General features: G+C 35.8%; 2 protein-coding genes across 2 annotated transcripts; both read left to right on the top strand.

The window, feature by feature from the left end:
• Positions 1-14,523: 14,523 nt before the first annotated feature.
• Positions 14,524-15,254, top strand: LOC111381231. The gene is made up of 2 exons (XM_023004988.1): positions 14,524-15,007; positions 15,052-15,254. Exons 1-2 carry the CDS (start codon positions 14,524-14,526, stop codon positions 15,252-15,254), a joined length of 687 nt encoding a protein of 228 aa, XP_022860756.1.
• An 8,998-nt stretch (positions 15,255-24,252) lies between these two features.
• On the top strand, positions 24,253-24,983 carry LOC111381230. The gene is made up of 2 exons (XM_023004987.1): positions 24,253-24,736; positions 24,781-24,983. The coding sequence occupies exons 1-2, from the start codon at positions 24,253-24,255 to the stop codon at positions 24,981-24,983; spliced, it is 687 nt and encodes a 228-aa protein (XP_022860755.1).
• Positions 24,984-25,575: the final 592 nt, after the last annotated feature.

The following is a 25,575-nucleotide window of genomic DNA, read 5'->3' as shown; positions in this document are numbered from 1 at the left end:
GGGTTTATGATTGTTAGATGTAACAAGGATTAAAAACATTTACTGTCTGTGATCTTCAATTACTTAATCATTGTAGCTTTGGATTTGTAGTTTTGATCACCCTAAGATTTGCCAAAATGAAAAATCATAGCTGTTTAAAAGATAAACCATTGTTTAAATGGTTTAATGAACATAAAGATTGCAATAGATCTAATAAGATAATATCAGTTCGATTTTGGTGGATTAGCTTGTTATATCGTTGCTAACGTTAAGCATACCAAATTGAATATTAGTTTTGTTAGGCAAATCGTTGTCAAACGACCTCCAAAACTGTGATGTAACTTGATTTATTTTTTAGTCGGCATAGACCATATGACTGAACATTAGATCAAAACCTAACTTAAATGGCCCAACCAAAAACTGTTTAGGTCATTTGAAGCAACCAAATTTAAATTAGTTCTGCTTATGGCTTGTTTCCACTTACCTTAATGGCTAATAAAAGAGAATCCACTTAGCAGCCCATTTAACTATGTGTGGGCCTTTGGCCCATTACTATGCCCTAATTTTACTTACATTAATCGTCTCATTTTACTAGGATGTCTCCTTCCTCTGCCTCTCTTTGGGGGTGAAAATGGCCATTTCTTTTGTGTTTTCTTTGCCTATTTCTGTTCCTTCACTTTATTGCCTTTGTGTTCACTCCCTTTGTGATTTCATCTTCCTTTGTGGTCTTCTAAATAGGTGGGTGAACTTGAGCAATCGTAAGTGAAGGAGCAGTTGAAGGAGGTTTAGGTTGATTTGGTTTGAGGTGTCTCTTTACAGAGGAAACTGAGCCCGCAAAACATCTTGGTGATCTTCTATTTTGCACAACATCTGATATCAGAGCCATACTGGGGTTTGCCGGCTAAGAATCGATCGAAAAGAACAAAAATCACGTCGATTTTTCAAAGGAGCTGAACCCGAAAGTTCAAATTTTGGCCAAACCACTCACCTGCCGTACAAATCAAGGCCATACCCATACTCTGTAGGTGTAGGCGCTCCTCCTTGCATGGCACGTAGTGATGTCGACAATCGGTGGGACGGCGCGTGGCTTTTCCGATGGGGCGCGTGACAACTTTTTTGTAGAAGACTTCTTCAGGCAGATTGTTCGCATTAATTTTCTGAACATATTGATAACTTTTATTTTGTGTTTTAGGTTACAAAGGAAATTTTGGGTGATTTTGCCTCTGGACGCTCGATTTGTGATCGTTGGTCAATCGCATTGGTATATTTACTGAATCTTTAGGTCGAATAGTAGTGGCTCTAAATCAACATATTCTTATCTCTCAATTTTACAGAATTCAGACTGTCCGATTTGGTAAATTGGCTTATCCAGGTTAAATTTCTATGCTATGCGTCATCATGTAGGGTGACAATACGATTTGGGGTTACCGTGTGAGGTAACCATTGCTTATACTAGAAATTAGGTACTATTTGCTCTTACGTGATTGTAATATTTTATACTTTGATAAAACTCATTTATTATCTTTGTCATATAACTTGATTTAGAATTGCTTTGGTTGAAACTATCTTGTTGATTGACACATTTCGTTGTTGCCCAGTTGATTCCGTTAGAATGCCTATACCTTACCTGTTCGAACATTCTTTTGATCTGAGACATGAAACCCTATGAATCTAGAATGGTGTATACCGTCTATGGCCTTAGGACTACTTTGTGTGGCTTGATTGTGATTCTGTACATTTTTGGATTAATCTGTAAAATGATAACTCACAATTTTAATTTGGGAATCTTCAACGGAAAAGGTGATTTTTTTTATATGGCAACAAAAGATGGGGGTATTTTGGTCCAATAAAAAGTTTCAAAAAGCCATTGAAGGCAATTTTCCTACTGATTTTTCAAAAGAACAAAAGAGGAAGCTGATGAGCTTGCTTATACTTCAATCATTTTACACTTGTCTAACATTGTTTTGAAAAGAATGGGAACATTGAAAACTAACAAAGAACTTTGGACAAAATTAAAAGACCTGTATTTGCTCAAATCTACTCTGAACAAGCCTATTTTGAGCATTTTTTTGGATATTTCAAAGGATCTTGATGATAATTTAGAAATTTCAACAAACTTGTCCAAGACATAGTTAGTTGTGGAGAGATGATGTCAAAAATCTATAAAGCTATAATTTTGCTTAATTCTATACCTGACACCTAGAAGGAAGTTAAAAATGCAATGAAGTATGGTAGTGATACTTTGACGCCTAAAATTGTCATTGACTCTCTCAAAAGTAAAGAGATGGAAATTAAAGCTGAAAAACATATAAGAAAGATGAAGAGATTTACATGGTGAGGGGATAGAACTCAATTTAGGCAAAACAGTCACGATGGTTTCCATATTAATAGCGAGTCAAGTAGTAATGGAAGTTTAAAAAATGGCAAGGATAGGTCTAGATCAAAATCTAGAACTAAAGTTAGAAAATGTTATGGCAGTGGAAACATGGGATATTTTATAAAAGACCGTTATAAAGAAAAATGGTAAGTTGAAGGGAAAAGAGAGAGATGAAGTGAATGTGTTGTCTTCCATTCCGATGTTGATAACGGTGAAGTGTATATGATTACTAGTTTTGTTGCTTATCCCGCTGAATTAAATCTAACTACCAATTCTCGTTTGCATGAGTAGACACTTGATTCTGGTGCATCTTTTTATATAACATCACAAAAAGATTTATTTGAAATTTTGCACGAATCAAAAGATGAGCATGTTGTGCTACGTGACTATTCCCTTATACTATTGTTGGGATTGGTTATCTTACTTTACAGTTTGACATTGGTTTTGTGTATACTTTAAAAAATGTTAGGTACATCCCTGAACTATCTAGAAGCTTAATCTCAGTAGGAAGACTTGAAAAAGCTTACTTCACTAGTAAAATTGGTAATGGAACTTTAAAATTGGTAAATGGTGCTCTTCCTTTCATTAAGGAACTAGAAGAAATGCCATTTACATCACTAGTGGAGAAGTGACAAGAGGTCTAGATTCATTTATCTCCTCTAGCAAGGCCGATCAAACATATAAATGGTACAATAGATTTGTACACGTAGGTATTATGGGTCTTAAACTTCATAATGAAAATGGTGCTTTTAGAAATGATCATGTGTCGTCTTGTCCTTTTTGGGATCACTGTGTGCTTGGTAAACACCATAAATCTTTCTTCTCCGTGAGTGTTCATAAAACTAAAAGCATGCTTGAATATGTAGATTCAAATCTATGGGGTCCTACTAGTAACCCCACCTCGGGTGGAAATATGTATTTCTTGTCTATTATAGATGATTACACGAAAAATACGTGGGTTTATCTATTAAAGGATAAGTCCAACACTTTCAATAGTTTTAATAATTGGAAAAGACAAGTTGAAAATCAAATTGGCAAAATGATTAGATTTTTGAGAATTGATAATGGTTTAGAGTTTTGTGACATTGAATTTCACAATATGTGAAAAAAAAAATAGAATAACTAGGCATAAAACTCTTCCTTACACTCTCCAACAAAACGGGGTAGCAGAAATGATGAATAGAACTCTATTTGATAAAGTGCATTGCATGATGCTAAATTTTGGTGTCCCAAAGTCATTTTGGGATGAAGCTTGTTATGACTGCCTGTTACTTAATTAATTTGACTCTATCTACTGTATTGAATGATGAAATTCCTCATGAAAAATTGTCAGGTAAATTAAGTGATTATTCTACATTTAGAACTTTTGGCCGTGCTGCCTTTTCTCATAAGAGCAAAGGAAAACTTGAACCTAGAACTAGAAAATATGTTTTTCTAGGTTACAAAGGTTACAGGTTGTGGGATAGAAGCCAAAAGGGGCTTAAGATCATTATGAGTAGAGACGTCACATTTAGGGAAGCTGAAATGCCTTGCCTTAAGAATGAATCTGAACCTACAACTGAAGAAGAAAAAGGTAAAAAAAGAGATCAGCTAAAGGTGGAGTTAGGAAAACTTAGCACATCTATACCTGTTATCCCTAATGAGGTGGAAACTTAGGTTCAGCTACATGAAGTAGAAAATAAAGAAGAAGAAGAAGTGGTAGAAGAGCACCTTGATGTAGAAAATCTCTTTGCAATCTATAACTTTGCTAGGGATAGAGAGAGGAGACAAATGAGAGAGCTTAGGAGATTCGGATATGAATCTAAATTAGCTTTTACTCATGCTAGTTGTGAGGATCTAGTTGATAGAGAGCCAAAAACTTTTGAGGAGGTAATGAGAAGTTAACAATTAAAAGAGTAGTTTAAGACAGTGAAAGATGAGATGAGTTCTTTAAAAAAGAATCAAACATGGGAACTAGTACCTTGACCTAAGAATAAATCAACAGTTGATTGTAAGTGAGTCTTTAAGGCTAAGAAGGGTGCTAGTAAATCTGAACCCTTATGATTTAAGGTTAGGTTAGTGACCAAGGGATACACACAAAGGAAGAGCATTGATTATAACGAGATTTTTTCACCATTTGTTAAGTATACTATTATTAGGGTCATGATTACATTAGTTGCAAACTTTGATTGGGAACTTGAACAACACTGCTTTTTTTACATGGTGAACTTGATGAGAAAATCTTTATAAACCAAGCAAAAAGTTCTAAAGATAAATTAAAACCTGATCATGTATATTTTTTTGAATAGATCACTATATAGCCTAAAATAATCTCCTAGACAGTGGTATAAAAGATTTGACTCTTTTGTACTCACTATAGGATTTCAAAGAAATAAGTTTGATCATTGCTTGTATTTTCAATATGATCATGCCAACAATGACTGTATGTTTTTATTGTTATATGTGGATGATATGCTCTTGATTGGTTTATCACCAAAATGAATAAGTAAGATAAAAACAAAGTTGAATTGAGAATTTGACATGAAAGACCTAAGTGAAGCTAAGAGAATTCTAGGTATTAAAATTGAAAGAGATAGGTCAAATTCTGCTTTATTCCTGCATCAGTCGTCTTATATTTCAAAAGTATTGAAAAGATTTGATATGCATGAGTGAAAACATGTTACTTTACCTTTAGATAATCATTTTGTATTATCTACATATTAGGCTCATTATAATGAAGAGGAAATAAAATACATGAGTAGAATACCATACTCTAATGTGATTGGTTCTATTATTTACTTAATGGTTTACATTAGACCGAATTTAGCCTTCGTTGTTAATACTCTTAGTAGATATATGTCTAATCCTGGTCCTGAGCATTGAGAAGCCTTAAAATGGATACTAATGTATCTAAAGAAAATTAGTAATATAGGTCTAAAGTTTGATTTTAATAAAGAATGTGTGAAATCGAAAGGTTTTGTTGATGGGGATTATGTAGGGGATAGAGATAATAGAAAATCCACTTTCTCCTTTGTGTTTACTTTGTCTAACTCCTGTGTTAGCTAGAAGTCACAGTTATAACACATAGTTTCACTATCCACGACTGAATCAGAATATATTGCCACCACTGAAGCTATCAAAGAAGCTTAGTGGCTTAGAGGTCTGCTCCATGAACTTTGTGTTAAACGACTATATGGTAGTTTATTCAGATTGTCAATCTTCTATACATTTATGCAAAAACCTATCTTTCATGAATGTACCAAAAACATTGATGTTAGAATGCATTTTATCAAATATTTGTGTCACAAGAAGTGGTAAGACTTGAAAAAATACATACATTGTATAGCCCTTCGAACATAGGCACTAAGGTACTATCATTGGTGAAGTTTAGAAGTTGCTTCTAAAAATTTGGTGGAGATAATTAATTTTCAATTTCACTGGTTCTCTAAATTGGAAGTATTATTAATAGGTGTTAATGCTTTCTTTGAGGTTTTTTGACACCAAGATGGAGGTTTGTTAGGCAAAATTGTTGTCAAACGACCTTTCAGACTGTGATGTAGCTCGGTTTATTTTTTCAGTCGGCATATACCATATGACTGAATGTTAGATCGACACATAAATTAAATGACCTGACCTAAAACATTTTGGGCCATTTGAAGTAGCTTGATTTAAATTAGTGCTGCTCATGACCCATTTCTACTTACCTAGACGGCTAATAAAGGGAAATTCACTTAGTTGTCCATTTAACTATGTGTTAGGCCTTTGACCCATTACTATGCCTTAATTTTACTTTCCTTAACCGTCCTATTGTACTTGGTTATATGTCTCTTTCCTCTGCCTCTCTTCAAGGGTGAAAAAATAGCTATTTCTCTTGTGTTTTCTTTGCCCATTTCTTTTTGCTCACTTTACCGCCTTTGTGGTTACTCTCCGATAATATCACAAATTGTTAAGTAATTCATCCATTTATATATGTGTTATCCTGATAAATTAACACCTAAATGCACTAAGTACCCCTATATCTTGGTTTAGATTGCAAATGGATCAATCTAATGGAAATTTGAAGAAAAGAGTGAAAAAAGATCAAAGTGGAAGAAAATGAAAGTTCGGGGACTAAAGTACAGATACTCTAAACTTGTGTCTAACCTTATGATGAAGATTTGAAAGTGTTAGAGGTCAAGCAGATGAGGAAAGAAGTCAAAGGGATAAAATATCGTCAAAGTATGATCACACATCAATTCACATTTGAAAAAGTTATGCACCGATTTTAAGTCTCATATATATGTCAAATGATCGAATTGGAAAATGATATCTGAAGGGATTTGTAGCCTTTTGAGTTAGCTTTCCAGCACATTTTGAATCATCTTAATCACATATCGGTAGAGGAAGATATGATCAAAATACTGAAAGTTGCTCGGTGGGAAAATATTATAAATATGCGGTAGCACAGTTTAAAATGCATGCGACCACATGGTTATTTCAGAGAATTACAGGGCTATTTTTTGGTAAACTATGCGACCGTGTAGGATTGTACCTTGAGACCGCATAGTACAATCCTCGCGCGAATTTTTTGGCTTTCATATTTCGTTCAACCACTTATGGTAACAATTCAAGACAAGCTTTTTTAAGCCCTAATTCACCCCAGAACACAAAAAAGGAGGAAGAAATGCCTCCATACTCATTCATCTCATCTTGGTGCTCAAGAAACTTTATGAAAAGCTAAAATCGAGGTGAAGCTGGGAAGGAACTCTTTAGATTTGGTGGTTTCAAATCTATTATTTCATATATTTTGGTTTGTCAACGTCAAACAATTCTAGTCTTTAAATTTTCATTCTTATGAATTTACATTGAAATCGGTTTAACATTCACAAGATTTTTCATAGATTCGGCCATGCTTTTTCCAGTGTTGAATTAAACTACTTCTTGAGTTTCAATTTCAATTACTTATTGTTGAGATTCGTTTAACTTTTATCAAATCCTTTATAAATGTAGTCATGCTCTTTCTATCAAATGATTGAAATAATTGTTGAATTTTAATCTTAATATAACTTTATTGACGGACTGATTACTGTCTTATGCTTGATGTATATGGTCGATCTTTGATCTTGTTCCAATAAAAATGTGCGAATATGTTATAAGTTTAGATTCTAAGATTACAATTGTGAGTTAAATTGATCTTTATTGTTATATCTTTCGATTAGAGAGTTGGGATGAAAAATCTCTAATTGAGTTATAAAAATGAATAATTGATGTGATTAATCCACTTGAAGGAATTCTGACGTTTCGCCATCTCAAGACATTAATCTTAATTTTATTACATTAACATTGAATTCTCTTACACATTTCAAGAGGATAATCAACCTTTTTGGGTTCTCTAAGTGATTTTTCCATCTCCCTATGGAATCGACGCCCTAAAGTTGTGCTACAATTACCGCATTATTTTTTGGGCGTAATCACCCTCTTCGTGATTTTATCTTCTTTTATAGTCTTCTAAGTAGTGAAATCTAGCAATAATAAGTGGGGAAGTGGTTTAAGAAGGATTGGGTTGATTTAGTTTATTTAAGGAGAAAACTGAGCCCTAAAAAACATCTTGGTGATCTTCTATTTTGTACAAAAAGTTTAACTTTAAATTGAACTTGTATCAATTGTATTAACTTAGCAATTATGCCAATGATGAATTTTTTGAGAATACTTGGCCTCACATTGAAGAAATTTCTATTTTATGTATGTTAATATGTGAGAAATGTACAGAAGACATATATAAAAAAAGCTAATAGGGATTGAGTGCAGACAACTCAATTTCTTCTCAAAATAAGTCTAGCTGCAGCCTATAGGACATGGAAAGTATAGCATCATTCTTGGAATTAAGGTAAGTAGCAGTCTCCTGGAATTAATGCATGGTTGTGGTGAAGTAAGAGAGCGAGTGTTACTAAGTGACTTCTAATACTCTCCTTGAAGCTGGATCAAAGGGATAAATTGAGCCAAGCTTGAAAAGCAGTCATTGAAAATTAGTAAACGACAGATCTTTGGTAAAAAGATCTGCCAATTGATTTGGCTATGGGTGTAGTGAGTTTGAATCACTTGGACCAAACTGGAACACGAATGTAGTGGCATTTAACTCGATGTGTTTGGTCCATTCATGAAAAATGGGGTTAGAGGCAATGTGAATAGTAGCCTGATTATCATGCATGAGTTATTGGTTGGGAACATTGGTTGGGAATTGGGAAAATCCTAAATCAGAAAGGAGACCCTTAAGCCAAATAAGTTCACATGCAATGGAAACCATAGCCCTATACTCAACCTCTGCACTGGAATGAGCTAAGGTTTGGTTCTTGCTTTTCCATGTAACCAAATTGTCTTCAACTATGGTATAAAAACTAGTTGTATATTTTTCCCGCCCCAGTCAGCATCTGTGTAGCCAATAATCTGTTTGTTTGAGTTGTTCTTCATAAGAGTACCTCAACCGATAGAACCCTTGAGGTATCACAGAATGTGCTTAACCACTTGAAGATTGTTGATAGTTGGAGAATGCATGAATTGACTGACTAGAATAACTACAAATGTGATATTTGGTCTAGTCATAGTGAGGTAAATAAGTTTACCTACTAAATGTTGATAGTAGCTTACATTGTCAAGAGGACCACCCCCATATCCATGGTCAACTTGCTATTAAGAAATGTTCTAACGGGTTTGTAGTCCTCCATTTCAGCTTTTTAGAGCGAATCAAGAGTATATTTTCTTTGATTGAGTAATACACCTTTCAAAGAAGTAGCGATTTCAATACCAAGAAAATATTTTAGAAAACCAAGATCTTTAATTGAAATTTTTTTTCTTAGAGAACATTTGAGAGCCTCAATTTCATCAACATTATCACCTGTAGTAATAAAATCATCCACATAAATAAGGACAACCAACTTGCCAACTGATCCAATGCAAGTAAAAAGAAAGGTGTCATCATTGCTTCATTAGAACCCAACTGCTTCAAGAACGTAGTTTAGTTTGGCATACTATGCACGATAAGATTGTTTTAACCCATAAATTGATTTATGAAGTTTACAAACCAAATTCGGATCTTGTGATTGAAAATGGTAGAGAGAAAACTTTATGTAGACTTTCTTTTCAAGATCTCCATGTAAGAAAGCTTTTTAACATCCATTTGATATAAAGGCCATGCATGGTTAACAGCAATAGAAAGCACGACCATCACTGCATTCATTTTAGCTACAGGAACAAAGATCTCCTTATAGTCAACACCAAAGGTTTGTGTAAATCCATGAGCTACTTATCGAGCATTGTGCCTTTCATCTGAGCTATTTGAGTGAACCTTATTCTCATATATCAACCGACTCACAACAACCCTTTTTCCTTGAGACAGTGGAATAACATTCTATGTTTTATTTGCATTTAAAGCTTGCATTTCTTCTGCCATAGCATTCCACCATTTACTTGGTAGATTTTGCCTCTTGAAAATTCCTTGGTTCTTGGACATTGGAGATTCTGCTAAAAAAAAGAATTAGGAAAATCGTGTGATATGTCAGTGAATTAGTTATTGGATACCGTGCATGATAAGTGAGTTAATCATGTAGCTTTTGGGGTGGATGCCTATCATAACTACGATTTTTTTTTACTGGGATTAAAGGCGATGATTAAAGGTCCACATAAGGTATTAAACTAGATGGCTCGGGATAATTATCTTTAGGAATGACAATGGGGTTTGTGACTTCAAGATCTTCATGATAACAAGCTGAAGCATCATAGTCAAAGTTGACGTTAGAAGCAAACAAAGGGAAAAGATCAGGAACAAGATCCCTATTACCACTAGTTTCTAAAGATTTATTGAAATATGGTGTTCCCTCATCAAATCTAACATTACATGGTACAATAACTTGCTTAGTGATAAGATTGTAGCACTTGTATCCCTTTTGTGGATAAATATCCTAAAATAAACACTTAACAACTCGAGGATCAAATTTATCACGATTGGGCACTTGAATATGGCCATAAACTGTGCATCCAAAGACTTTTATGTAAGATAAATCAATCTTTCTATCATTCATCACTTCATACAGAGATTTGAAATCTAGCACACGACTAGGCAGTCAGTTAATAAGATAGGTAATAGTAAGAACACCTTGAGACCTGAACTTCTTGGGTATGTTCATTTGATACATTAGGGTTCTAGTTTTCTTAAGCAAATATCGACTTTTTCTTTCCGGGACGCCATTTTGTTGGGGGTGTTCCAACACAACTTGTTTGGTGTATAATGCCATGTATGCTCAAATATTGTGACAAGTTATTAAACATATACTCATTGCCATTATCGGACCTTAAGGTGTGAATGGTAGTTGAAAATTGTGTGGTGACTAGTCGATGAAAATCTTGGAATGTATTCAACAATTCACTCTTAAATTTTTAAAGATATAACAAAGTAATCCTTGAGTAATCATCAACGGAGGTTATAAAATATTTGCATCCATCAAAATTTTTTTTAAAAAAAATGGACCCTAAATGTCATATTGTACAATTTCAAACAACTTGCTAGGCTTAGACATAGGGTTGCTTTTCAACCTAGTACACTTCGACAAGTAACAAATGTCATAAGTCATGGAGATTTTACAAAAAATTGGAAACTACTTTAACATCGCTAGATCAGAAGGATGAGCTAAACGTTGATGCCAAAGATGTTGATCTTTTGTACGACTGGAACTAACTAGTAAACTTTTGGAAATTTGTTGATCCTTTGATAGATAGTACGATCCATTTAGTAGAAGCCATCACCAATTTTCTTCCTAGTGACAATATTCTGGAAATTGACATTGTTATTGACCAAATGTAACATGACCACACGTCTGTCAATATAATTAATGTGAAATAGGATGATGCGACACCAGGGTCTAGCAAATTAGGCCACGTGGATCTAATTCAACGGCGACATGTCATCATAGTCACTATAAATAGAGATCTTTGTAACATATAAGGCAATGAATCTTTAGATGTATAAAAAAATATGGTCTATTTCTCTCTACATAAATTCACTCATTGTTCTATATTTTCTTCTTTTACAAGTATTTATCTTGCTTATTTACTTAAGTATATTTGATGAATAATGGAACATGTGTTTAAGTTCAAATTCAACCTATTGAGGAGTATGCCCACGTGTACATCATCATAAATGACACATGTTGGCACGTTTTTGGAGGTCAACAAATTGGCGCTGTCTGTGGGAATCCAAACGGTTAACCACGAAAATCTCGTGGAAAAAGCCAATAATTTTAGTCCACAAAAACCCTAAGCCTTTGAATAAAAGGAGATATCTTTGAAGAAAGGATCACCAAAAGGGGAAAGCTCATTTGGAACGCGATTTCTACTCCTTGAAAAAGAGGAAGCATTAATTATGACAAAAAGATATTCTAAAAGTAGTATAAGTACTAGCGAAGAAGAACCCGCACCTTGAAGAATTAGGGAATACCCTGAAGATGGAAATGCGTATATTGTGGAGAAAGCAACAGTATGGAAATCAAATCAAAATTCAAGGTATCAATGTGTAGGATTTATATTGATGTGTTTTAAAGTTACAACTAAGACAATGGAATTACAAGATTGTTTATGTTTTGAGCTTACACTTTATTTTTGCATAAAATTAGATTTTTATATAACTCTATAAATTGTTGTTAATTAAATCATGTTACTATTACATGTTAATATAAATTTTGGCATGAAAATGTGATTAGATATGTGGTTATAGACATGTGAACACATACAGTAAAACTTTCAGCTTTCTGTTTGATTTTCAAATTGTCACTTCGAATTGGAATCTGCAATTATTTGGATGATATCAATGGATTTTGAAAGTCTTATGAGTCCTTTATCCATTGGTTTTGGAATCAAGCCATATGGAAGTCGGTAAAATAAGTTACGCTTTTTCATGTGTTTTGTTTAGTGTACTAGGGAACAGCTTTAGGTGTGTGATTGAGTGTTCAATTGCATGCCTAAATGATGTAAGAAAGTTCTAAAATTTTACTATGTTGTATTTTTAATGAGTTTAGGAAATAGTGTAAAAGTTTCATAAAATTGTAAACTCGAAAAATGCTCCAACTGAACTTGATCGTTAGGTAGCATGTTGTAGGGTTGAACTCCATTAACAAAAACTAGCCTCCATTTTCATCTTCGTTTTAAGATTGATATCTATATACCTCTGTAACCTATTTTCTACAAATGTTCTTAACCATATTAGTGATATCAAATAGGGCAACACACACTTCAAAGATGGGCACTATAACTTTTCAAGATAGAGGTCGACAAGTTCCTACTACTAGCATTATACCCAAAAAAGCCTTTTACAACGGTCAAAAAATATTGCCGTTAACCTTTTGCAGCATTCGCACATATGTTATTGGATGCGATGTTGCCTTAGAGTCACTTCAAATATAGAACAAACTATTTAAATAAGAGCAAACTTTCTCTTACACTTCTCTTAAAAATGAAATTACTTGTATAAAAGAAGTCCCATTAAAACTACAATTTATGTACAAAATTAAATTAATAAAAAGAAGATGAGGTACACTAACAGGAACTCTCTACTATAAGTGTCATTCCATCAACTTCCTCGTCTTTGGCGACTTGAACCCTATAGAGATATCAAATATCATAAGCTAAGTAAATGGCTCGAGACAACGAGGTAGGATAACTCACTTCTAAGAGGAACTTTGAAGGAGTTTGAGTAATAAAAACATGTACAGATGAAGTTACAAAGGGTCATTACACCTTTAGTATAAATTTCAGAATACCACACCTTTAAATATGAGGTAGCAGTAGCAGCAAGAAGTTGGTATGGACTAATCATCATCAAGAACACTTGGACAGTCGGACGCTTCCTAGTCTGGAAAACAACGGAAATACAAGTTCATAACATCCTATTGATTGGTATCAAACAGACAAAGGGGTGAACAAGAAGTGACTTACTGTTACTTTGGTTTCTTTAGTAGTTTGGGTGTTGAATTTGTTTAGTGAATACATCTAAGTCTAGCTAAGATAAGATGTCAACAAACATACTCTTTTCTAAATTATAGTGAAAAACTGTTGCTACAAGTAAAAACAGCCAGTAAAATTCTTGAATAGGTTGAATAAACAAAAGTAAACACTACAGATCAAATATCAACAATCGATCCCAAAATTACCTCTAAAATCAACCCTAGTTTTCAAAAAATAAAAAACACCGTAAATTATTCAAAGAATTACCTTAGTCGAATTATTTCTAAATGATAGATCTTAGCAATTTTTGTTATTTCCATTTGAACAGAGAATATTATCTGACCCAAAATCGAACGATTTCAATCCCAAATCTCTATCCATACCCAGTGACTACATGTTTAAAGTATAGATGAAATGAGAGAAATGTCATTGTACCCCGCAGGTGGGAATACGATATGCCACGGTGGAGAATGTTCGGGAGCAGCTGGCGCATTTGTGTGTTTAGATCTTAGTAATACAAACCACATGCCAGAAACCTAGTGATACAACTAATGTTGTAGTCCCGAAGATAACACATTTCTCGAAGATAGTCACATTTCTCGAGGACTCTCACATGCCTGGATTTCTCTTTTTTGGTGATGCAGTCCTTGAGGTTGTTGTCCTCAAGAACACACCTCGTTGCCTTTGTTTCAGGTATCGAAAGATTGTATTTGTGCTTGTTATTAGTCCTAATTTTCGAGATCTGCAAGGTATGATTTTTTGGTAGCATCATTGGCGCCGTCTGTGGGAAGCCCTACCAAAAACCATGGTGAATACATGATCAAGTCTTTCTCAAGCAAGCTCATTAGCCCCAAGCCCTCATCCTTCCCTAGAAGATCATCAGCCCCAAACCCTCATCCTCTCCTAGAGGATCATCCTGCTCCTCAAGAAGAGTCGTCAGAGATACCAGTACCCCAACAAGTTGTTGTCATTGCTGGTGCTTTTGAAGAGCTTCGCCAACAAGTTGCCATGCTCACTCAGTTGTTGAGCCAGAAGACTTCTCACCCAATGCATACGCCGACTCCTGAAGGTGGTTTCATGGAGGATGGTCGAGCTCGAGCCTCGCACCCCGTTCCTGATAATGATGGGATTGGAACTTAGGATGTACCCAACATGGCCTCAGCCTCGAGAGAAGTAACAATGATTCCGATGAACTCGCTAGAATCATCCAAGAGGGTATCATGGCCGGCCTAAAGCAGAAGGAAAAGGGAACAAAAGGTTTCACCCTTAATACTCTGTTTACTCCTGAGATACTGTCGTTTCCCCTGCTGGATAGATTCAAGTATTCCAGTATAAAAGAGTACGACGGGACTACTGATTCGAGAAATCATCTCAACATCTACATTGACGTCATGAATCTGCAAGTTGCTCCAGACCAAGTGATGTGTAAGGCTTTCCCTCAAATACTGACCAACACTGCCAGAGATTGGTTCTCAACCTTGGAACCCAATTCCATATCTTCCTTCGCGGACCTGACCGATAAGTTTTCCACTTTCTTTGCCAGTAGCAAACTCATCAGAAAGATGGCAGCCTTCCTCATGCAACTCTACCAAGGACAGAATGAGACTTTTCGTGACTTCATGACGAGGTTCAATAAGGAAAGGTTGCAGATCCCCAACCTCCATATCAATGCAGTAGTCTCCGCTCTTACTCATGCTATAAGATGTGAGGCATTCAAGATGTCATTGTCATAACACTGTCAAAATCAGTGACCGAGCTCTTGACCAGAAGTGAGAAGTACATTAATATGGAGGAAACATTAAGTCGAAAGAGAATCGGCCTGACTCAAGAAAGGGCCAAGCACAAGAGGCCATATGACTCAAGTCAACGGCAAGAGGCCCCTCGAAATAAGCAGAGGCAGGAGACCCCGCCATCATTATTCTCCAAAATACTTCAAGAGCCAACATACTGATAGAGATAAAGGGTATGAAGGAGTTCAAATGGCCACCTAGAATGAAGTCCCCTCCGAATGCTGGGACCGAAGCAAGCATTATGATTTTCATAAGGATCTTGGGCATACCACGGATAATTACATGACCTTTAAGAGGAAAAATAAGCCACTTATAAAGAGAGGACTCCTCGGCTCATATGTTAGCAGTGACAAGCGTTCTAGAAATGACCATGATAAGAAGAAACCCCCAAAAACTAGGAGTGGTCGCCAACCAACGGCGGGGACTATCAACATCATTTTTGGAGGCATTGTATCAGAAGGAGACTCAAACAATGGATGAAAACAATATGCCAGGCAGCACTCCTCAACATCTAGAATGTACCAGGTTTATCTTGAGGACATTACATTCAGAGGTAAAGACCTTGATGTCATATCACTTCCTCATGATGATGCGTTAATTATTTCAATAATTATTGCCAACTTCGAAGAAAGAAAGATCTTAATTGATAACGAAAGTGTAGCAAACATCCTATCGTATGAGGCCTTCGGTAAGATGGGAATTTCAATTCAACAACTAAAGCCTGTGAAAACTCCTCTGCAGGGATTCGGTGGGAGTGTCATCATCCCAGAGGGTGTTGTCGAGTTACCTCTCACCTTGGGGGCTGATCCAAAGTAAGTGACAGAAGTCCGTCTTTTCAAGTGGTCCGTGCTTCAATGGCCTATAATGCTATCCTGGGTAGAGCCCTGTTAAACAAGGTCAGGGCAATCGTGTCCACTTTTTACCTTGCCATGGAATTTTCTACAGGTCATGGCGTAGGAATTGTAACTGGAGATCAAGTGGCAGCTAAACAATACTATATCACCAGCCTACAAAGGATAGACACCGACGTCATGCAACTTTTCGACACTGAGCCGGACCCCAACCATCGGGGTAGGCTTTCTCCAGTCGAAGAATTGGTAGAAGTTGAGCTAGAGGTGGGGAAAAAGTAAATATTGGTCATGATCTTGACGAAATCCTTATAGCGAAACTCATTGCCTGCTTATCTTGAAATATCAATGTCTTTGCATGGAAAGTGGAAGACATGCCAGGGATAGACCCTAGCGTTGCAGTCCATAAGCTCAATATCAGTCCAGGAGCCAAGCCTGTGAAGCAGAGAAAAAAATAGTTTGCCCCAGAAAGACGAGAGGTCATTCGTGAATAAATCAATAAACTTGTCAATGCAGGCTTCATCAAGGAGGTCCAATATCCCGAGTGGCTTGCCAACATAGTTTTGGTGAAAAAGGCCAATGGGAAATGGAGGGTTTGCATTGATTTTAAAAACCTCAACAAGCCTGCCCAAAGGACAGTTATCCCTTGCCTCAGATTGACAGCCTTGTGGATGCCACAGCAGGACAAATGTTGTATAACTTCCTGGATACATTTATAGGCTACCACCAAATCCTTATGATCGAGGAGGATCAAGAGAAAATATCTTTTATGGTAGACTCCACCATATACTACTAAAAGGTCATGCCATTTGGGTTGAAGAATGCAGGGGCAACATACCAAAGACACATCAACAAAGTCTTTGCCCAACTCATCGGCAAGAATATTGAAGCCTATGTCGATGACATGGTGGTGAAAAGCAAGCAGGTAGGCCAGCATGTATCTGATTTTCATTCTTATGAATTTACATTGAAATCGGTTTAACATTCACAAGATTTTTCATAGATTCAGCCATGCTTTTTCCAGTGTTGAATTAAACTACTTCTTGAGTTTCAATTTCAATTACTTATTGTTGAGATTCGTTTAACTTTTATCAAATCCTTTATAAATGTAGTCATGCTCTTTCTATCAAATGATTGAAATAATTGTTGAATTTTAATCTTAATATAACTTTATTGACGGACTGATTACTGTCTTATGCTTGATGTATATGGTCGATCTTTGATCTTGTTCCAATAAAAATGTGCGAATATGTTATAAGTTTAGATTCTAAGATTACAATTGTGAGTTAAATTGATCTTTATTGTTATATCTTTCGATTAGAGAGTTGGGATGAAAAATCTCTAATTGAGTTATAAAAATGAATAATTGATGTGATTAATCCACTTGAAGGAATTCTGACGTTTCGCCATCTCAAGACATTAATCTTAATTTTATTACATTAACATTGAATTCTCTTACACATTTCAAGAGGATAATCAACCTTTTTGGGTTCTCTAAGTGATTTTTCCATCTCCCTATGGAATCGACGCCCTAAAGTTGTGCTACAATTACCGCATTATTTTTTGGGCGTAATCACCCTCTTCGTGATTTTATCTTCTTTTATAGTCTTCTAAGTAGTGAAATCTAGCAATAATAAGTGGGGAAGTGGTTTAAGAAGGATTGGGTTGATTTAGTTTATTTAAGGAGAAAACTGAGCCCTAAAAAACATCTTGGTGATCTTCTATTTTGTACAAAAAGTTTAACTTTAAATTGAACTTGTATCAATTGTATTAACTTAGCAATTATGCCAATGATGAATTTTTTGAGAATACTTGGCCTCACATTGAAGAAATTTCTATTTTATGTATGTTAATATGTGAGAAATGTACAGAAGACATATATAAAAAAAGCTAATAGGGATTGAGTGCAGACAACTCAATTTCTTCTCAAAATAAGTCTAGCTGCAGCCTATAGGACATGGAAAGTATAGCATCATTCTTGGAATTAAGGTAAGTAGCAGTCTCCTGGAATTAATGCATGGTTGTGGTGAAGTAAGAGAGCGAGTGTTACTAAGTGACTTCTAATACTCTCCTTGAAGCTGGATCAAAGGGATAAATTGAGCCAAGCTTGAAAAGCAGTCATTGAAAATTAGTAAACGACAGATCTTTGGTAAAAAGATCTGCCAATTGATTTGGCTATGGGTGTAGTGAGTTTGAATCACTTGGACCAAACTGGAACACGAATGTAGTGGCATTTAACTCGATGTGTTTGGTCCATTCATGAAAAATGGGGTTAGAGGCAATGTGAATAGTAGCCTGATTATCATGCATGAGTTATTGGTTGGGAACATTGGTTGGGAATTGGGAAAATCCTAAATCAGAAAGGAAACCCTTAAGCCAAATAAGTTCACATGCAATGGAAACCATAGCCCTATACTCAACCTCTGCACTGGAATGAGCTAAGGTTTGGTTCTTGCTTTTCCATGTAACCAAATTGTCTTCAACTATGGTATAAAAACTAGTTGTATATTTTTCCCGCCCCAGTCAGCATCTGTGTAGCCAATAATCTGTTTGTTTGAGTTGTTCTTCATAAGAGTACCTCAACCGATAGAACCCTTGAGGTATCACAGAATGTGCTTAACCACTTGAAGATTGTTGATAGTTGGAGAATGCATGAATTGACTGACTAGAATAACTACAAATGTGATATTTGGTCTAGTCATAGTGAGGTAAATAAGTTTACCTACTAAATGTTGATAGTAGCTTACATTGTCAAGAGGACCACCCCCATATCCATGGTCAACTTGCTATTAAGAAATGTTCTAACGGGTTTGTAGTCCTCCATTTCAGCTTTTTAGAGCGAATCAAGAGTATATTTTCTTTGATTGAGTAATACACCTTTCAAAGAAGTAGCGATTTCAATACCAAGAAAATATTTTAGAAAACCAAGATCTTTAATTGAAATTTTTTTTCTTAGAGAACATTTGAGAGCCTCAATTTCATCAACATTATCACCTGTAGTAATAAAATCATCCACATAAATAAGGACAACCAACTTGCCAATTGATCCAATGCAAGTAAAAAGAAAGGTGTCATCATTGCTTCATTAGAACCCAACTGCTTCAAGAACGTAGTTTAGTTTGGCATACTATGCACGATAAGATTGTTTTAACCCATAAATTGATTTATGAAGTTTACAAACCAAATTCGGATCTTGTGATTGAAAATGGTAGAGAGAAAACTTTATGTAGACTTTCTTTTCAAGATCTCCATGTAAGAAAGCTTTTTAACATCCATTTGATATAAAGGCCATGCATGGTTAACAGCAATAGAAAGCACGACCATCACTGCATTCATTTTAGCTACAGGAACAAAGATCTCCTTATAGTCAACACCAAAGGTTTGTGTAAATCCATGAGCTACTTATCGAGCATTGTGCCTTTCATCTGAGCTATTTGAGTGAACCTTATTCTCATATATCAACCGACTCACAACAACCCTTTTTCCTTGAGACAGTGGAATAACATTCTATGTTTTATTTGCATTTAAAGCTTGCATTTCTTCTGCCATAGCATTCCACCATTTACTTGGTAGATTTTGCCTCTTGAAAATTCCTTGGTTCTTGGACATTGGAGATTCTGCTAAAAAAAAGAATTAGGAAAATCGTGTGATATGTCAGTGAATTAGTTATTGGATACCGTGCATGATAAGTGAGTTAATCATGTAGCTTTTGGGGTGGATGCCTATCATAACTACGATTTTTTTTTACTGGGATTAAAGGCGATGATTAAAGGTCCACATAAGGTATTAAACTAGATGGCTCGGGATAATTATCTTTAGGAATGACAATGGGGTTTGTGACTTCAAGATCTTCATGATAACAAGCTGAAGCATCATAGTCAAAGTTGACGTTAGAAGCAAACAAAGGGAAAAGATCAGGAACAAGATCCCTATTACCACTAGTTTCTAAAGATTTATTGAAATATGGTGTTCCCTCATCAAATCTAACATTACATGGTACAATAACTTGCTTAGTGATAAGATTGTAGCACTTGTATCCCTTTTGTGGATAAATATCCTAAAATAAACACTTAACAACTCGAGGATCAAATTTATCACGATTGGGCACTTGAATATGGCCATAAACTGTGCATCCAAAGACTTTTATGTAAGATAAATCAATCTTTCTATCATTCATCACTTCATACAGAGATTTGAAATCTAGCACACGACTAGGCAGTCAGTTAATAAGATAGGTAATAGTAAGAACACCTTGAGACCTGAACTTCTTGGGTATGTTCATTTGATACATTAGGGTTCTAGTTTTCTTAAGCAAATATCGACTTTTTCTTTCCGGGACGCCATTTTGTTGGGGGTGTTCCAACACAACTTGTTTGGTGTATAATGCCATGTATGCTCAAATATTGTGACAAGTTATTAAACATATACTCATTGCCATTATCGGACCTTAAGGTGTGAATGGTAGTTGAAAATTGTGTGGTGACTAGTCGATGAAAATCTTGGAATGTATTCAACAATTCACTCTTAAATTTTTAAAGATATAACAAAGTAATCCTTGAGTAATCATCAACGGAGGTTATAAAATATTTGCATCCATCAAAATTTTTTTTAAAAAAAATGGACCCTAAATGTCATATTGTACAATTTCAAACAACTTGCTAGGCTTAGACATAGGGTTGCTTTTCAACCTAGTACACTTCGACAAGTAACAAATGTCATAAGTCATGGAGATTTTACAAAAAATTGGAAACTACTTTAACATCGCTAGATCAGAAGGATGAGCTAAACGTTGATGCCAAAGATGTTGATCTTTTGTACGACTGGAACTAACTAGTAAACTTTTGGAAATTTGTTGATCCTTTGATAGATAGTACGATCCATTTAGTAGAAGCCATCACCAATTTTCTTCCTAGTGACAATATTCTGGAAATTGACATTGTTATTGACCAAATGTAACATGACCACACGTCTGTCAATATAATTAATGTGAAATAGGATGATGCGACACCAGGGTCTAGCAAATTAGGCCACGTGGATCTAATTCAACGGCGACATGTCATCATAGTCACTATAAATAGAGATCTTTGTAACATATAAGGCAATGAATCTTTAGATGTATAAAAAAATATGGTCTATTTCTCTCTACATAAATTCACTCATTGTTCTATATTTTCTTCTTTTACAAGTATTTATCTTGCTTATTTACTTAAGTATATTTGATGAATAATGGAACATGTGTTTAAGTTCAAATTCAACCTATTGAGGAGTATGCCCACGTGTACATCATCATAAATGACACATGTTGGCACGTTTTTGGAGGTCAACAAATTGGCGCTGTCTGTGGGAATCCAAACGGTTAACCACGAAAATCTCGTGGAAAAAGCCAATAATTTTAGTCCACAAAAACCCTAAGCCTTTGAATAAAAGGAGATATCTTTGAAGAAAGGATCACCAAAAGGGGAAAGCTCATTTGGAACTCGATTTCTACTCCTTGAAAAAGAGGAAGCATTAATTATGACAAAAAGATATTCTAAAAGTAGTATAAGTACTAGCGAAGAAGAACCCGCACCTTGAAGAATTAGGGAATACCCTGAAGATGGAAATGCGTATATTGTGGAGAAAGCAACAGTATGGAAATCAAATCAAAATTCAAGGTATCAATGTGTAGGATTTATATTGATGTGTTTTAAAGTTACAACTAAGACAATGGAATTACAAGATTGTTTATGTTTTAAGCTTACACTTTATTTTTGCATAAAATTAGATTTTTATATAACTCTATAAATTGTTGTTAATTAAATCATGTTACTATTACATGTTAATATAAATTTTGGCATGAAAATGTGATTAGATATGTGGTTATAGACATGTGAACACATAAAGTAAAACTTTCAGCTTTCTGTTTGATTTTCAAATTGTCACTTCGAATTGGAATCTGCAATTATTTGGATGATATCAATGGATTTTGAAAGTCTTATGTGTCCTTTATCCATTGGTTTTGGAATCAAGCCATATGGAAGTCGGTAAAATAAGTTACGCTTTTTCATGTGTTTTGTTTAGTGTACTAGGGAACAGCTTTAGGTGTGTGATTGAGTGTTCAATTGCATGCCTAAATGATGTAAGAAAGTTCTAAAATTTTACTATGTTGTATTTTTAATGAGTTTAGGAAATAGTGTAAAAGTTTCATAAAATTGTAAACTCGAAAAATGCTCCAACTGAACTTGATCGTTAGGTAGCATGTTGTAGGGTTGAACTCCATTAACAAAAACTAGCCTCCATTTTCATCTTCGTTTTAAGATTGATATCTATATACCTCTGTAACCTATTTTCTACAAATGTTCTTAACCATATTAGTGATATCAAATAGGGCAACACACACTTCAAAGATGGGCACTATAACTTTTCAAGATAGAGGTCGACAAGTTCCTACTACTAGCATTATACCCAAAAAAGCCTTTTACAACGGTCAAAAAATATTGCCGTTAACCTTTTGCAGCATTCGCACATATGTTATTGGATGCGATGTTGCCTTAGAGTCACTTCAAATATAGAACAAACTATTTAAATAAGAGCAAACTTTCTCTTACACTTCTCTTAAAAATGAAATTACTTGTATAAAAGAAGTCCCATTAAAACTACAATTTATGTACAAAATTAAATTAATAAAAAGAAGATGAGGTACACTAACAGGAACTCTCTACTATAAGTGTCATTCCATCAACTTCCTCGTCTTTGGCGACTTGAACCCTATAGAGATATCAAATATCATAAGCTAAGTAAATGGCTCGAGACAACGAGGTAGGATAACTCACTTCTAAGAGGAACTTTGAAGGAGTTTGAGTAATAAAAACATGTACAGATGAAGTTACAAAGGGTCATTACACCTTTAGTATAAATTTCAGAATACCACACCTTTAAATATGAGGTAGCAGTAGCAGCAAGAAGTTGGTATGGACTAATCATCATCAAGAACACTTGGACAGTCGGACGCTTCCTAGTCTGGAAAACAACGGAAATACAAGTTCATAACATCCTATTGATTGGTATCAAACAGACAAAGGGGTGAACAAGAAGTGACTTACTGTTACTTTGGTTTCTTTAGTAGTTTGGGTGTTGAATTTGTTTAGTGAATACATCTAAGTCTAGCTAAGATAAGATGTCAACAAACATACTCTTTTCTAAATTATAGTGAAAAACTGTTGCTACAAGTAAAAACAGCCAGTAAAATTCTTGAATAGGTTGAATAAACAAAAGTAAACACTACAGATCAAATATCAACAATCGATCCCAAAATTACCTCTAAAATCAACCCTAGTTTTCAAAAAATAAAAAACACCGTAAATTATTCAAAGAATTACCTTAGTCGAATTATTTCTAAATGATAGATCTTAGCAATTTTTGTTATTTCCATTTGAACAGAGAATATTATCTGACCCAAAATCGAACGATTTCAATCCCAAATCTCTATCCATACCCAGTGACTACATGTTTAAAGTATAGATGAAATGAGAGAAATGTCATTGTACCCCGCAGGTGGGAATACGATATGCCACGGTGGAGAATGTTCGGGAGCAGCTGGCGCATTTGTGTGTTTAGATCTTAGTAATACAAACCACATGCCAGAAACCTAGTGATACAACTAATGTTGTAGTCCCGAAGATAACACATTTCTCGAAGATAGTCACATTTCTCGAGGACTCTCACATGCCTGGATTTCTCTTTTTTGGTGATGCAGTCCTTGAGGTTGTTGTCCTCAAGAACACACCTCGTTGCCTTTGTTTCAGGTATCGAAAGATTGTATTTGTGCTTGTTATTAGTCCTAATTTTCGAGATCTGCAAGGTATGATTTTTTGGTAGCATCATTGGCGCCGTCTGTGGGAAGCCCTACCAAAAACCATGGTGAATACATGATCAAGTCTTTCTCAAGCAAGCTCATTAGCCCCAAGCCCTCATCCTTCCCTAGAAGATCATCAGCCCCAAACCCTCATCCTCTCCTAGAGGATCATCCTGCTCCTCAAGAAGAGTCGTCAGAGATACCAATACCCCAACAAGTTGTTGTCATTGCTGGTGCTTTTGAAGAGCTTCGCCAACAAGTTGCCATGCTCACTCAGTTGTTGAGCCAGAAGACTTCTCACCCAATGCATACGCCGACTCCTGAAGGTGGTTTCATGGAGGATGGTCGAGCTCGAGCCTCGCACCCCGTTCCTGATAATGATGGGATTGGAACTTAGGATGTACCCAACATGGCCTCAGCCTCGAGAGAAGTAACAATGATTCCGATGAACTCGCTAGAATCATCCAAGAGGGTATCATGGCCGGCCTAAAGCAGAAGGAAAAGGGAACAAAAGGTTTCACCCTTAATACTCTGTTTACTCCTGAGATACTGTCGTTTCCCCTGCTGGATAGATTCAAGTATTCCAGTATAAAAGAGTACGACGGGACTACTGATTCGAGAAATCATCTCAACATCTACATTGACGTCATGAATCTGCAAGTTGCTCCAGACCAAGTGATGTGTAAGGCTTTCCCTCAAATACTGACCAACACTGCCAGAGATTGGTTCTCAACCTTGGAACCCAATTCCATATCTTCCTTCGCGGACCTGACCGATAAGTTTTCCACTTTCTTTGCCAGTAGCAAACTCATCAGAAAGATGGCAGCCTTCCTCATGCAACTCTACCAAGGACAGAATGAGACTTTTCGTGACTTCATGACGAGGTTCAATAAGGAAAGGTTGCAGATCCCCAACCTCCATATCAATGCAGTAGTCTCCGCTCTTACTCATGCTATAAGATGTGAGGCATTCAAGATGTCATTGTCATAACACTGTCAAAATCAGTGACCGAGCTCTTGACCAGAAGTGAGAAGTACATTAATATGGAGGAAACATTAAGTCGAAAGAGAATCGGCCTGACTCAAGAAAGGGCCAAGCACAAGAGGCCATATGACTCAAGTCAACGGCAAGAGGCCCCTCGAAATAAGCAGAGGCAGGAGACCCCGCCATCATTATTCTCCAAAATACTTCAAGAGCCAACATACTGATAGAGATAAAGGGTATGAAGGAGTTCAAATGGCCACCTAGAATGAAGTCCCCTCCGAATGCTGGGACCGAAGCAAGCATTATGATTTTCATAAGGATCTTGGGCATACCACGGATAATTACATGACCTTTAAGAGGAAAAATAAGCCACTTATAAAGAGAGGACTCCTCGGCTCATATGTTAGCAGTGACAAGCGTTCTAGAAATGACCATGATAAGAAGAAACCCCCAAAAACTAGGAGTGGTCGCCAACCAACGGCGGGGACTATCAACATCATTTTTGGAGGCATTGTATCAGAAGGAGACTCAAACAATGGATGAAAACAATATGCCAGGCAGCACTCCTCAACATCTAGAATGTACCAGGTTTATCTTGAGGACATTACATTCAGAGGTAAAGACCTTGATGTCATATCACTTCCTCATGATGATGCGTTAATTATTTCAATAATTATTGCCAACTTCGAAGAAAGAAAGATCTTAATTGATAACGAAAGTGTAGCAAACATCCTATCGTATGAGGCCTTCGGTAAGATGGGAATTTCAATTCAACAACTAAAGCCTGTGAAAACTCCTCTGCAGGGATTCGGTGGG

This window comes from Olea europaea, unplaced genomic scaffold, assembly GCF_002742605.1.
Source record: "Olea europaea var. sylvestris unplaced genomic scaffold, O_europaea_v1 scaffold227, whole genome shotgun sequence".
In the NCBI taxonomy this organism is placed as follows: domain Eukaryota; kingdom Viridiplantae; phylum Streptophyta; class Magnoliopsida; order Lamiales; family Oleaceae; genus Olea; species Olea europaea.
Note: the sequence above shows the minus strand (reverse complement) of the source record. Positions and strands in the feature narration are given on the sequence as shown.